Source organism: Lasiosphaeria miniovina (assembly GCF_030549165.1).
Source record: "Lasiosphaeria miniovina strain SMH2392-1A chromosome Unknown B0T26scaffold_3, whole genome shotgun sequence".
Classification (NCBI taxonomy): domain Eukaryota; kingdom Fungi; phylum Ascomycota; class Sordariomycetes; order Sordariales; family Lasiosphaeriaceae; genus Lasiosphaeria; species Lasiosphaeria miniovina.
The window spans coordinates 4,315,205-4,328,491 of NW_026848222.1; the positions used below are offsets into that span (position 1 = coordinate 4,315,205).

The 13,287-nt window shown below is 56.0% G+C and overlaps 4 protein-coding genes across 4 annotated transcripts; 3 read left to right on the forward strand and 1 right to left on the reverse strand.

Moving 5' to 3' along the window:
- The first annotated feature begins 1,004 nt into the window (after positions 1-1,004).
- Positions 1,005-3,741, forward strand: B0T26DRAFT_238595 (fork head domain-containing protein). Its single transcript, XM_060433927.1, has 4 exons — positions 1,005-1,274; positions 1,468-2,484; positions 2,539-3,356; positions 3,414-3,741. Exons 1-4 carry the CDS (start codon positions 1,170-1,172, stop codon positions 3,502-3,504), a joined length of 2,031 nt encoding a protein of 676 aa, XP_060298802.1. The 5' UTR covers positions 1,005-1,169; the 3' UTR covers positions 3,505-3,741.
- Positions 3,742-5,553: 1,812 nt separating this feature from the next.
- B0T26DRAFT_642421 (putative glycosyl hydrolase) lies at positions 5,554-6,862 on the reverse strand (the record flags this gene model as incomplete). Its single annotated transcript, XM_060437439.1, has 2 exons — positions 5,554-5,915; positions 6,025-6,862. 2 exons carry the CDS (start codon positions 6,860-6,862, stop codon positions 5,554-5,556), a joined length of 1,200 nt encoding a protein of 399 aa, XP_060298803.1.
- Positions 6,863-9,656: 2,794 nt separating this feature from the next.
- Positions 9,657-9,963, forward strand: B0T26DRAFT_238780 (uncharacterized protein). Its single transcript, XM_060433928.1, has one exon. The coding sequence runs from the start codon at positions 9,771-9,773 to the stop codon at positions 9,927-9,929; it is 159 nt and encodes a 52-aa protein (XP_060298804.1). The 5' UTR covers positions 9,657-9,770; the 3' UTR covers positions 9,930-9,963.
- A 1,042-nt stretch (positions 9,964-11,005) lies between these two features.
- B0T26DRAFT_674525 (uncharacterized protein) lies at positions 11,006-13,093 on the forward strand (the record flags this gene model as incomplete). Its single annotated transcript, XM_060439723.1, has 3 exons — positions 11,006-11,128; positions 11,172-11,269; positions 11,365-13,093. The coding sequence occupies 3 exons, from the start codon at positions 11,006-11,008 to the stop codon at positions 13,091-13,093; spliced, it is 1,950 nt and encodes a 649-aa protein (XP_060298805.1).
- Positions 13,094-13,287: the final 194 nt, after the last annotated feature.

The following is a 13,287-nucleotide window of genomic DNA, read 5'->3' on the forward strand; positions in this document are numbered from 1 at the left end:
CTATCTCGGTGCACTAGATAGTGGATTATCGAAGTGGGAATTCCAGGGACAGAGCTTCCTCACATCCCCTCCCCCTCGATGCGCAAGCAAGGTACCTAGGGTACTGGCCCGGGGAGGGAACTAGGGTAGGTATGGTAGACAGGAAGCAAACTGATTGACTGATTGATTGATTGATTGATTGATTGACTGACTGATTGCCAGTCTGGCTGCATTGAGGAGAGATGCGAGGTGCGTATACTCCGTCCCCCTTGGAATTGGTGTCTCCGAAGGAAGGGAAAAGCAATCAAGTGGACAGCCAGGCGCACGGAATATGCCGATTTGTTGAGATGGCTGGTGTCTTCTATCTCTAGAATAATACCCCAAAAGTCCCGTGACTTACGATTGCCGAGAAGTTCCCTTTGCCAAAGCAAGCAGGGCTCTGGCCGCGAATACCCCCCCTCAATAGATAAATATTCGGACCAGAGCGAAAAAAAAAATGGCAAGGTTGGGCGGCTTTTAAACGCTTTTCTTTCTTCTTTGGTTTATTCCTGCCCGCCCAATTCTTTGAATGACGACAAAGCTTGACCACGGGCAGCGCCCCCGGCACGTGCACCCCACCTTAACCCCCCACAATTCAACAATCGGAGAGCCGCAATTGGGCAACATATGTGCGGCTTACCTGCGCGTGCCTTTGAGTCGGGGCGACGCGAAAATCTTCGAGTAGAGAAAGCGTCGTGTGGTCAATTAAACAAATCACCATCTTAAGTTCGTTCTGCACTCTTCTTCCAAACTCGCGGATTGTCTGCCCTCCACCAGTCCCCCTTGACCCAAAGTCCACAAAGGAAAAAAAACAGGGCATTTTGGCCGCCACCACTCGAGCGCTCCCAGGTTTTTCCCAGCTCTCTGGTGTTTTTTTTTCTCAAGCCCGCCAACCAGCGCCTGGCCGCTGCAAAAGTTGACCACGCTTGCTCGCTCGCTGAAACTGTCAATTGAATGCGCCGCATCTCTGGCCTCCCTGCCTGCACTAGGAACTGCGGTAGCTGCGGGCATTCTAAATTCTTACCACCACGCACCACCCACGCCAACACCCCTCCCTCGTTACCCATCCTCACCCCTTCCAACCTGCGAATACATCTTGATGATCTAGCGACGTCCTGCGCCCAACCAGCGCCGCACAGCCGTTCGTCAAAATGCCTACACCCCAGACGCGAGCGCAGCGTCCTCGTCGAGAGCTACGCAGCGATGCCATCGCAGAGCCCTCGTCGCCGTCGCGCCCCCAGAAGCGTCGCAAGAAGGTAAGGGGCCAGACTAAGTCGCCAAGCTTTTATTGACTTTGCGATCGCCCTCCTTTCCTTTGCCTTCCAACCCCCTCCCCTCCCCGCTCCCGCCCGTCCCCTTCCTGTTATTGCCCGCCCCTCCCCAATCGATACAATCGCATTGAATTTCCATTCGCAGTTCCCGGCTAACCCCGCCTGCTTGTCTGGATAGAATGACGATGCGCCCGTCGAGCCCGAGGAGGAGAATTCGTCGCTTGTCGCAGATCAGTCCGGCGTCAACGAAGAGGACGAAGACCAGCTTGTCACGCGCGTAACGCACCATCTCGCCGCGCCCGTGGACGCCGCGCAGGCCAGCAGCGATCATGCCAACAGCATGCACGAGTCCCACAAGGAGGGCGTGCAGGCCTACGCCAAAATCGCCGCCCAGGACTGGACCTACTATGTCAAGGCCCTCACTGTCAACATCGGCCGCTCCTCGGAGCCCGCAGCCCAGAAGCGGCCTGACCAGGATGGCGACGCCGACCCTGCTGTGCACATCGACCTCGGACCCAGCAAGATGATTTCGCGTCAGCATGCGGCTGTCTACTTCAACCACGACGTAGAGGAGTGGTGGCTGGTGGTCAAGGGTCGCAACTCGCTCAAGGTGGACGGCACGCTTTGGAAGTCGGGCCAGAAGGGCCCTTTGCGGAGCGGCGAGGTCATTGAAATTGCCGGCACCGAGATGATGTTCGTCCTGCCCATCGACCTCAGCCCGCTGCATATCCACGAGAGGTACCTCGAACGGGCGGGTCTTGCAAAGCCCGGCTCTCCCTCGTCGTCTCGCCCGCCTCGCCGTCCGCTGCCGTCGTCGGGCGAGGCTCAGGCACTGCAGTCTAGTCCTCAGGTCAAATCCTCTCGTAACCAGGGCTCTGGCCCTCAGAAGACTCTGGCTCCGGCCCCGCCTGATTATAAACGCCCTGGCACGCCTCCATCCGCTCGGAGCCGAGCTGCTGCTCCCCAAACCTCGCCGGCCGTTGAGCAGACACCGTTGATGATGATGACTGGTAACCACGATGCCGACCTGAGCTTGGATGAGAACAAGCACATGAAGCCGCAGTATAGCTATGCGCAGATGATAACCCAGGCCATCACTCACACGCAGGACGAGAAGCTTAATCTCAACGGCATCTACAATTTCATCACCAGCAGATACTCGTATTATCGCCATCAACCTCCGTCGGGCTGGCAGGTATGTTTCTTGCGCGAGCGCATTGCTAACCCGATCAGTGCTGATATCCCTCAGAATTCCATTCGGCATAACCTCTCACTCAATAAGTCGTTTGAGAAGGTTGCGCGCTCTACAGACGAGCCCGGGAAGGGCATGAAGTGGCAGCTCGTGGCCGAGACGCGCGAGGATATGATCCGCAGCGCCTACCGGGGCGGCCGCGGCGGCCATCGAGGCTCGTCCAACCCGTCGTCGCCAAGCCAGCTGAACTACATCACACAGGGCCCGAGAGACATGGCGGCTAGAGATTCCGTCTCAGCGCGCAAGCGCAAGGTGTCGCCTTCTGGCTCGCCCCAACCGCGCTCGGCGCCGGCAATTAGAGGCTCGCACCAGACGCCCGTACGTAGCTCTCGCAAGCCCCTCCCCGACGAAGCGGGAACGGGAGCCGACGGTAGCCCTCTACCTCGCCTCCGCAAGAACAACGCCTCGAGCACGCTAGGGGCCTCGGAGAATAACAACGTGCCTGGTTCCCCGACGTTGACGTCGTCATACCTACAAGAAGACGGTGCGTCCTTTGTCACGCCGGCACCACACCGAGTTCATCTCAAGCTCGCTCCCCCCAGCACGGCCCAACGGCCCAGCCAGCACATGCCGACCAGCTCTCCCGCTCCGTTCTGGAAATATGCCGACATTGGTAGTACGCCGCTAAAGCCCACTCAGTTCGACCTAAGCCCGTCGAAGCCGCACGGGGCCCTGCCGCCCCAGAGCAGCAGCCCAGCTCCAGCGCGGAGCAAATCGCCAGTAGCGAGCCCGACGCGGCCCAGCCGCGCCGTAGTGGACGACCCCCCAAGCCCAACCGCCGAGATTGAGGAGGACCAGGGCTTTGATCTAACCAAGTATGCACCTAGCCAGTCCCTAATGCCGTGTGATGTCTCTCGCTAACAATTTACCAGGGGTTTTCAGAGCATTGGCAGCTACCATGCCCCGGTCGGGCACGGCAAGCAGGTTCAGCCGCCGGCGACAAACGGAGATATCGTCACCTAAGTGGCGGCATGTTCATTTTCCGGATACAGAGCCACCCTTTTCTCTTACTATCTCGGAAGGAGACTCTTTGTATCACGTGTGCGACTGTTGTATCAATAGAGGGATGAGGATGCTCGCGGCTCTGGAGGGACGCCATCTAGCACACTTGATCTTTGGCCGGGGCCGATTTTTTTTTCTCGTTCTTTTCTTTTTTTGCAAAAAGTCCAACCGCTCTTCTGAGGTTTTTGCTAGATACCTAGATACTATGTTCGTATACAATATGGTATGTGGCACACGGAAAGCGGCTAGTCGGTCTGTTTCCACGTTTTGTCGTGCAGAGATGACAGGGCGGCGGAGGCGGCGACAGCGATTGACGACGACCACGACCACGACCACGACGACCAAAACGATGCCACGGTGGAAATACCAGTAACCAACCAACCACCATGGGCTGTGTCTTTCGCTTCTCCTTGTCCTTTGGGCGAGGCTAACGGATGCAAAGCAAAGGGAACGAGGAAGGGAGAAGAAAATTTTCTTTTTTCTTTTTTCTTATTTGGATGGAGGCGTTTGGGAGAGGGTTCCATGGATTCCGATGGATGAATAGATGCGGATGCGAATCTACACCTTTTTTTTTCTTCTCATTATTTAGTTTAGCACTTGGGCGGGGGCTGCTGGGACCACTGGATTGGACTTGCCAGGTCAGGTTAGGCCAGACAGACAAAGAGGCGGAGAGGCAGATGGTGGGCGAGAAAAGGGGGGAGACCAGAGAAGACTAACTCACTTCGTCTCCGCCGTCTGCTATTTACTCCACCAACTGCGCAGTCTTTTCCAGTGGCTGGTATGGGCAACAACAGCGGGGAAGGGATAATGAGTGGGCGGTTCGTCTTGGTCTTGGGCGTTTGGTTCTGGCGGCGGTATCATCATTATCAGCTTCTTTGCTTTTGCCTTTTTTTCAGCTAGTTTGCTAGTTTCTTAGGTCTTCTGTTCCCTCCCCATGTTATTACTATCTACCTACCTTACCTACCTACCTTCCTATTTTCACAACCTACTCATTATTACCCGTTAGCTATGTAATGGGACAGCGCATCGTCATCACTTCATGTTGGTGGGAATTCTGTGTTGTTGTTGCTGCTAGGAGAGATTTGAACCGAGCTTTGTCTTCTTTGCTTGTTGCTCCTGAGATTAATCTCTTCTTTAACTCCTTTGTACAGTACAATACAGTACAATGACTATACCGTGGTGTTTACTGCAAGTGTCTGAGTGAACGGTGAGTGGCAACCTAGACAAGAAGTCGGCGGTTTTTTAAATAAGGGGCTATCTCCTGTCGACTGTCTCGTTTCTGCTTTACAGGTCTGTATATACGCAAGCGATCCAGTCATGGCTGGGGAAGAAGTTGAGACATCATTTTGTTAACTAGGATCGTCTCTTTTGAACGCGATTCCAACGACGTTTTGTTCCCCCTTTTGTTTTATTTTGACACAACCTGATCGGTCTCAAGCCCAAATATAGAGATGATATGCAGTGTGGCGTATGCGTTAAGGTGCCTACCGTGAAACCCTCCTAGGCATTACAGGACGTGCCGACACTATAGCCCACCAGTCCTAAGCCATTTCATGAAATTTAACTCCTAAGCAAAGAAGAGCCTTTACCACATTTGATCACGAACCTGGCCCCGAGAGAGGACTGGAATAGGATTCGGCACGCTATATGACAGGCCGAAGGCTCATACGCACGTCTCGAGCTGATGATACACACACATTTAGAACCCGTCCTTTTCTTCCACAACCCTCACAGATTATAGTAGTATAATGAGGCAGCCTCATGCAGTGCCTATTATTCTTCAAAAATATAATCCCCGCTCCCAAGACTCCATATATCTAGCCCTGCCTGCCCCAATGGTAGTTCACAGACTTGTATTTTGGTCGACAACCCTTTTATACACTAAAGATAACCCCATTGGCACTCACAACCCCTATTCGAACAAAACACCATGAACAAAAAAAAGATAACAGTCAGATGATTACAATGTAGAAACAGAAACTGCTTTTCTACCCCTGCCATGCCCCAGCTTCAAAGAAGAGACACCAAAAGTCCCACGGCTGAGGCCTGTTTCGCAATTGTCGAGTTGCGGAAGGGGCCAGCCCAGGAGACGTCGTATAGGTCCTTGCTGTTGCGGTCGCTGGACCAGGCTGTCTGGGCGTTCTGCGTCAGGTAGGCCGTGTAGGGGCTGTCGCTGAGCACGCTGTTGAGCTCGGCGAGGTTGTAGGCAAATATGCCTTTGAAGATTTGCTGATCATTGTTGCACGTGTCGGCAGCCTCGCAGGGCTCGGTGAGAACTCCGTCCTGTGTCATGGCTCCGCTCGAGAGTACGGCGTCGGCGATCTTGCGCGCCTCCACGACGTACGACTGGTTTTGCGTAGCGATGTAGAGTTCTTTTGCGGGAAGGGGGGTTAGCCGTCTAGTAAATGGATTGTTTTGTGCTCTGTTGCTGTAGTATATCGGGGGAAAGGAGCCGACTAACACAAAACAAGGGAGGCATACCAACTGACGCCCCAAGGACGACGCCCTGGTTATATGTCCAAATGGGAAGGGCGTTGTTGTAACAGACGCCGGCGCTATTCTCAGCGAGTCCGTCGTTAATCAGGTTGTCACCATTGATCATGCCCGAGGCCATGAACCAGTTGTACGCCGTCTCCGCCTTTGCGAGGTATTCGGTGTCGCCGGGAATGCGGTTGTGGAGCGAGGCGGCGAGCTTCATGTAGAGCTCGTTGGCAATGGCGTTCTTGTACGTCTCAGCGCGAATGTCGACATACATGCCGCCCCCGCAGTTTGTGTTGGTCCAGTACGAGTACATGTAGGCTTCGTCTAGGATGGATATATTAAGGTACTGCTGGTCCTTGGTGATGTCAAACATCCGGATCATGGCGAGAGCCCACCAGCCCGTGTCGTCGGTTGAGTCGGCGCGGAAATAGCCGTCTCCCTCGGGCCACCAGGGGAGAGGCTCCTTCTGCTTCTCGATGATGTGCTTGGCCTGGTGCAGATAGTCACGGCTGCCTGTCCTGTACATGTACTCGAGGAGATCTTGGAGAGCGACTCCGCTCAGCCACCACGCGTCCGTCACTGTCCATCGGCCAGCGGTTTTGTTATAAAAGCTCTTGTTCATGGACTCGATGGCCGCCTTGGATGCCTCGGAGGCATTCAACCCAGCTCTTGCGCCCAGGAAGTCCCTAGAACAAAGCGAGGCGGCATCTGAAGCGTCATGGCCATCTAATCGAGCCTGGAGGGGGCTTTGGGCATGGGCATGGGCATGGGCGACTAGACCTTGGAAGCCCCAGATGGCTAAAAGGCCACCGACACTGGCGGCGAGACTCGTTCTCATCTCGAGAAGGCCGACAAGAACCCCGGCCGAGAGGAAAGAAAGAAATGATAGAAAACCAATCGTGGCCAGACCATCGCTTGACGCGGTACTGGCGCGAGTTTTGTACAAGACACAGAGAGAAGTCCAAGGGCAGCGGCAAGGCAGTTGTAATGAAATGCATCCATAGCCATGGCCATAGCCAAAGCCAAAGCCAAAGCCAAAGCCAAGGTCACGGTCACGGTGTCCAAGGCCCGGATATCACTTGTAAATGCACACGCGAATGCAAATGCAAATGCAAATGCAATGGCAATGCAATGGCAATGCATCAACAATCGCAGCCGTAGTAGAGCCAGCCTAGAGCAGTAGAGTACCGGACCTGCCCTACGGTAGGAGCGATGGCCGGCCAGCCATGCCAGCCACGAGCCACGCCGGGTCTGCTGTCCCACAGCCTTTCGCCTTTCGTCTTTCGCCTTTCGGTCAGGCAGACGGCTCCGGAAGGGGATGAATAAGGTGTTTTGCATGAAGTTCGCACCTCCGTTTCTCAGGCGATCGCAATATAAACTCCGAAGGCGGCATAAGAGGCAAGCTCTATAGGCATTGCAAAAGGCAAGCGACGCGGCATCGTGACTAGGGCAGTCAGCCAGTCGTTCAGTCCGCCACTGCCAGTCCGCCGGGCTCAAGTTGGACCGTGACCCATGTGAAGACTGTAAGAAAAGACCAAAAAAAAACAGTGGTAGAAGCTTTTTTGGTGCCGGACTCAATCCAAACCTTAACCCCAAGAACGGGAAAGCATGTTCACGGCTGGTGGGAAGGCGCGCGTGGCCTGACAGGTAACGTGGGAAGCAGCCGCCAGCAGCGGACCTGCCGGAAACTGAGGGACCCTGAAAGCTGTAGAACAGAAGGAGCCAAGCGGTGCAATGGTGCGGTGCCTCGCGACTGCCTCTCTCTCGAGATTAGGGTAGGTTGTCCTCTGAGAGTCTTGACTCCTGGCCGTCAGGCCATTTGGGAGTTCTCTCCATGAACTGAAGACTCAATGGAGTGAATGAGACGGGGAACGAACGAGGTCGCGGGATATCACCACCTATCGGGCCGTGTCATCGAACGATCCAAATCCAAATAGCCTTGTAGCCCATTTCAATTGTTGCCATCCCCCACGCGGAAATGAAAGCAAACCCAAGACTGAACTTGAGTTAGTCAGCTGAGGACTAGGAGTCTCTTTTGAAGCCCCGCGACTGCAATCCCAAGACTCACTCACTTCCTTCCTTTGCCCCACGGGGCCCTAGGCAAGGTATTAATCCCTTTCACCGCCCGATCCGACACAATGAGATTGTTTTAATATATTTCCCGTCGCGCAGGCTCGGGTGTGGCACGCGCACGATGCGATGCGCGCACGCCCTCGCGCCGCCGCGACGGCAAGACGCAGGTCCTGGGCTTGGGGGACGAACGGGTTCCGGAAACATGGTGGGGGGCCCCAATCTTAGAGTCCTGCGGGTTTGCCTGTGGGTGGGTAGCATGGTTTGCCTTTGCCTACGTTTCTAGAGCACACACCTTTTTTTAACTTAACCCCTCCCTCAAAGACTCAAAAGGCAGCGCAATTTCGGGTCCAAGAACCTGCAGAAAGGCTGTGGAACAAAGTTGGAACGTGGGAACAGACCAAATTCACGACACGGAGTGCGTACCTACATACATACCGGGGTACGACAATAATGAAACTACTCGCGCCGCCCCGAGCTACGATTCGTAAGCATCTTGGACTCGGGCTTTTACAAGTCTGCGACAAGTCTTCATATCTGTCCGTCAGCGTCAGCCACGCAGCCCGGGGCTGCCGGGGGAAAATCAAAAGAGAAAGGGGTCTCGATCTGACAACTGATATTTGGGACGAATTCCGTAGCACTTCTAAATTCAGGCTACCCCGTACAAACATGGATGACTTTACCTAACCACCGTCATTGCAGGACGAGATTCTTGAAACAGGATTCGACTCAATATCACCTACAAATATCATGCCCCCAAGTCCAACCAGGCTTCAGGCCCAAGGCATACATAATGTATCCTGTTTTGGCACTCTGCACACACGTGCTGTGAACGTGCAAGATCATAAGTAAGCGCAACAAGTTAATTTTCTAGGACAGGTTAGGTATATTGTCTAGCGCCGTTGCGCCCTTGTTGTCGTCATACCTACGGATAATGCCCTCCTCCCCAAACAAGAGCTTTGCCCGAGGACCCACTGTCGCCGCGCGCGGGTTGGTGATCTGGGCTCTCCAAGGCAAGGCGCGTCTACACGCGTATTGCAACGCTGGCAGAGATGGATTTTCTTTTTGAAGAAACTCGTAAAATCCAGGTTCTTGCGACTTTGCAGCCACACTGTGATTGCCAGAAATTCATGCTCGCTGCAGTCGACGTGCTCGGCTTCCCTGGTTTCAGCACTCGAGCGCTGCAAGGACAGAGGGCAAGACTCGACTTGCATTCCTGGTTCATAGACGACGCCTCGGTCGCAGAACGGCGTCTCCTTTCGAGGGACCGGAGACTCCCTGGGGCCGATCCTTATGCAAGCCTGCCCGTTCAGCTGCTGCGCCTGAGGCTCGGTGGCGCTCTGTGCGTCCACTTTTTTGACGTGGCCGAACCTGCGACGGCCCCCTTTTTTTTTTTGACAAGGGGCGCCGCCAGCCAGCCAATCCGTCCGCCACGCCCAAGACGTCATGCGATGCTGCTTTTTAAATGTGTGCTGGCTGACTGGCTGGCTTCCGTCGTTCACTCTCCCAGCTTCTGTACCGCGAGTCCAAGATCAACCGCAATTTATTCGGACCTCGCGGATACATCGAAGAGACGGAGGAAAACAAAGAATAAGCGAAAATGACGGACGGCAATTATCAATGCGGTGAAATGGACTGGCCGTGTCGAGGTTCGCTCGCACGGCATAAACGACAGCATGCAAGATGCTGTTCAACCGCGCGCTGGTCCCGAAAAGCCGCCCACCTCTACTCCGTACTGGGTAGGGCGGATGTGCTTTCTGTGGTGGCCCAGTCCGTCTAGCTGCCCACCCGGCGCTGTGGCGAGTCATCACGAACCCGTCGGCGATCTCTGCTAGCCAGTGACGGTGCAGCCTAGAGCGCAGTGTGCGTGTTAGTGCTGGGCCAGTCGATTTGGCTCCCCCTGTCATATTAAAATCTGGGCTTGGCTTGCCTTTAACCAGTTAACCAGTGGCTGTTTCAGCCGGCCTGGGGCCAGGGGTCGAGGACGATCATCCAATTTGAGCCTTGCCGGGGTTTGCTGGCGCGGTGCAGTGCCATCACCAGCCAGAGAGAAGAATAATAAAAAAGTAGAAAACCGAATGGGAACTCGGTCGCGTCGGGAGCCCCTAGTTGCCTCCTCCTGCCTTGCAAAAGCTGCCCATTCACGCCCCCCACCAGGACATGCTGTCATCCCCTTTATACCTCCTTATGCCCACCCACCTGTAACCACCACTATCTCCCGCTGGTAGCACTTTGCCTTGCCGTACCCTGTCGGAACACGCCTCTACAGCGCACCGGATTGCTTGGATTCGGTGCCCGTCGTGTCGTGTCGTGCCGTGTCGCAAGAGAGTGTTGGCGACTCCTCCAGACATCCCAGCAACCGACCTCTCCGCCGCCAACTCGCCATCCGTATGTGCGACGCTGGGAGCGGGTCTCGTGTCGGCCCCTGAAGAGAGAGGAAAGTACGCGTACAGTACAGGGACGGCGCTGTCGTCCCGGGCCGCAGGGGCAGCCGGACTGCGCAATAGCAGCCGGCCCTAACGGTGTATATCATATCTACTAGCCCCATTCAGCCGGCGAGTCGGGATCGAGGGAAAACATGATGGGCTCGGCGACTCTCCAGACCCCTATTTCCGGGCGGTCTCGTTTCTCAAAGGCACTGCCAACCCCTCCTCCTGGTGGACCTGGATTTGGGCCTGGACCTGGTCCTGGACCTTCCTTTTCAGCACGGGGTGCGAGTCTGTCACAGTCACAGCTCCAGTCGCGCTTGCCTCCTCCACCTGCTGCTGCTGCTTCTGCTGCTGCTTCTGCTACTGCTTCTGCTACTGCTTCTGCTGCTCCAAGTTGGGCAGGTACTACCCAAAAGCTCCTGCCGGATATCGATACCGGCCCTCCCCTCCCACCGCCAAAAGAGTTTGAAAGGGAAATCAGCATGGCGTGGGAAACAGCTTCCATGGCCGCAGCCAAACCTCCCAGCTCGCCGCTCCCGCCCTTGCCGAACAAGTTCGGCGGGCTGCCGTCCATGGCGATCCCACGGCGTCCCGTTGGCAGTCGGGTTCCAGCTCCAACTCCAGCTCCAGCTTCAGCTCCAGCTCCAGCTCCCTCTCAAGCTCCAGTTCCGGCCCAAGCTCCGGCCCAAGCTCCGGCTCAAGCTCCGGCTCCAGCTCCGGCTCCAGCTGCCGATCCTGCCGATCCAGTACGGCTGCCAGCTTACTCTCCTCTAGTCCTATTCCCGGGGCCTCCATCAGCGTCTCTCGACTCCTTACCATCACCTTCTGCCTCCCTCTCGAGCCTCCTGTCAGCATACTCGAACCACTCCTCAGAGTCAACGCCGAGATCGTCGACAAACTCGGCCAACGACATTAGCGGAATCCAAGGATCTTATACTATCGCGTCTCCGAAGCACCAAGTCAAGGACAGGGGCATTAGGTCCGAGGGGTCTGTGGCTTCTGAGCCTTGGCTCAAGCTTTCGTCCGGTCAAGATGCGCAGAAGCAAGCACCAAATATTTCGTGGACGCCTGCAGAAAATAGGGAAAGCCTGCCGCCGCCGCCGCCGCCCCTGAAGGATATCCTTCGCAAGCCTCTTCGGCTGCAGTCGCCGCCGCCTGCTCAGCCGTCGCAAAACAAGACCGAGGCGTCGCCGACCAGCACCTCTCCCCAGCAAGACCAGCTCTGGAGGCGGAGGTCGCTCAAGGGCGATAAGAGCCTGGCCGTCCCAGAACTTAAGCTCATATCCAGTCACGGCTCCACTGCAGCGTCTGCCCAAAATTCGTCACAGGGCGACCCAACCAGCGCGCAGCGTCAGCAGTCGCCACCCCAGCAGCCTGACACGGCCGACATCGTCTTCCCTGCCCCTCCTGCCAGGCCCAGAGTCCCGCTCCCTAGAAGCACCAATGCTGGGCTCCCCGGACGAAACATCCGTCCTGTGACGTCTCGTCAGCAACCCCCTCCGCAGGAGGAGAAAGAAGAAAATATGGGTCAAAAACTATCGAAACTCGGAAAACCCCGCGACAACGAAGAGGCACCCGCCAAACCTCTCCCCAACCCCATTGTACCTCGATCTGTCCCACGACTTCCAACACCCGAGTACGAGACGACTGATGTAAAACGGTTAGTGGTAGAAACGGTGGTCTCGCCCATATCGCCCGCCTCGTCCCCCGAATTGCCAGACGGGCCAAAACAGGCCGGCCCCGTCGCGAGTCAAGATGGCAACAATGGGGGCAACCAAGCGCCTGTGCTGAAACCAAGCAACTTGGCCTCGCTGCGCATGCCGGTTGGCCTACCGTCTTCTCCTTCGGCTCACCTAGATCGCACTCACAAGCAGCCGCAGTTTGCAGCGCGGACTTCTTCTCGAAGCATGGGTACACCCGCTACGGCGATGCGCGCGGAAGCAGCCGCGTCTTCAACCTCACGGGCCCCGCCGAGGGAACAGCAGTTCAAACCCTCGTCCCAGGTGGTCAGAGCCATATCCGAAAGCGGGTCTACCGCATCTGACGATACAGTTAAGCCGAGGCCAACTGCTGCCAGCAACAATACCGAGACGGATGCGCCGCCCACCCCGCGTGTTGCCTCGCGTGGAGGCGGCACGCAAGACGAGGAAATGACGGACAATCCCGGTGCGGCGCTGTTCCCGAGAAATTGGTATAAGCCGCAGCCGGCAGATGTAGTATTGGATGCCCAGCCGCTGTTGGATAGGCACTTTAGATGCCTGACGAATCATCGATACATGACGGTCAATAGGCAGAGGGTTAACCCGATATCCTGCAGGACATGCGGGCACAAGGATCGGAATGCCGAGTGCTTCATCTGCAGCGCATGCCACCTGAACGTCTGCCCGAGCTGTAACGGCAGTCTGCGAATGTTTAGAGGAGACCTGAACCGAGTTTTGCAGAATATCGAGAACAAGCGTACCTCGGAGGCGCAAGAGAGTGCAGCAAGCAACGGGGCAAGCAACGGAGGTCCTGACAGCGAGACAGTCACGGCCCCAGCGGCGGAGCAGCCCGGTGCGGTTGGCGCATAAACGGCCCAAAAGCGAGTTCGGAGCGCAGAGCATGTTTGTCTGATGGACAAGGAAGAGACAAGATGCTCTTGGTATTAGAAGGAAGTGATGTTGCAAAGCTTTCCCGGATGGGCGTTGTGTTAATAGAGGGGTGGCGTTATACAGATTATTGTCACGGAGATACGATACCATATACTCGAACCTGGGCATGGCAT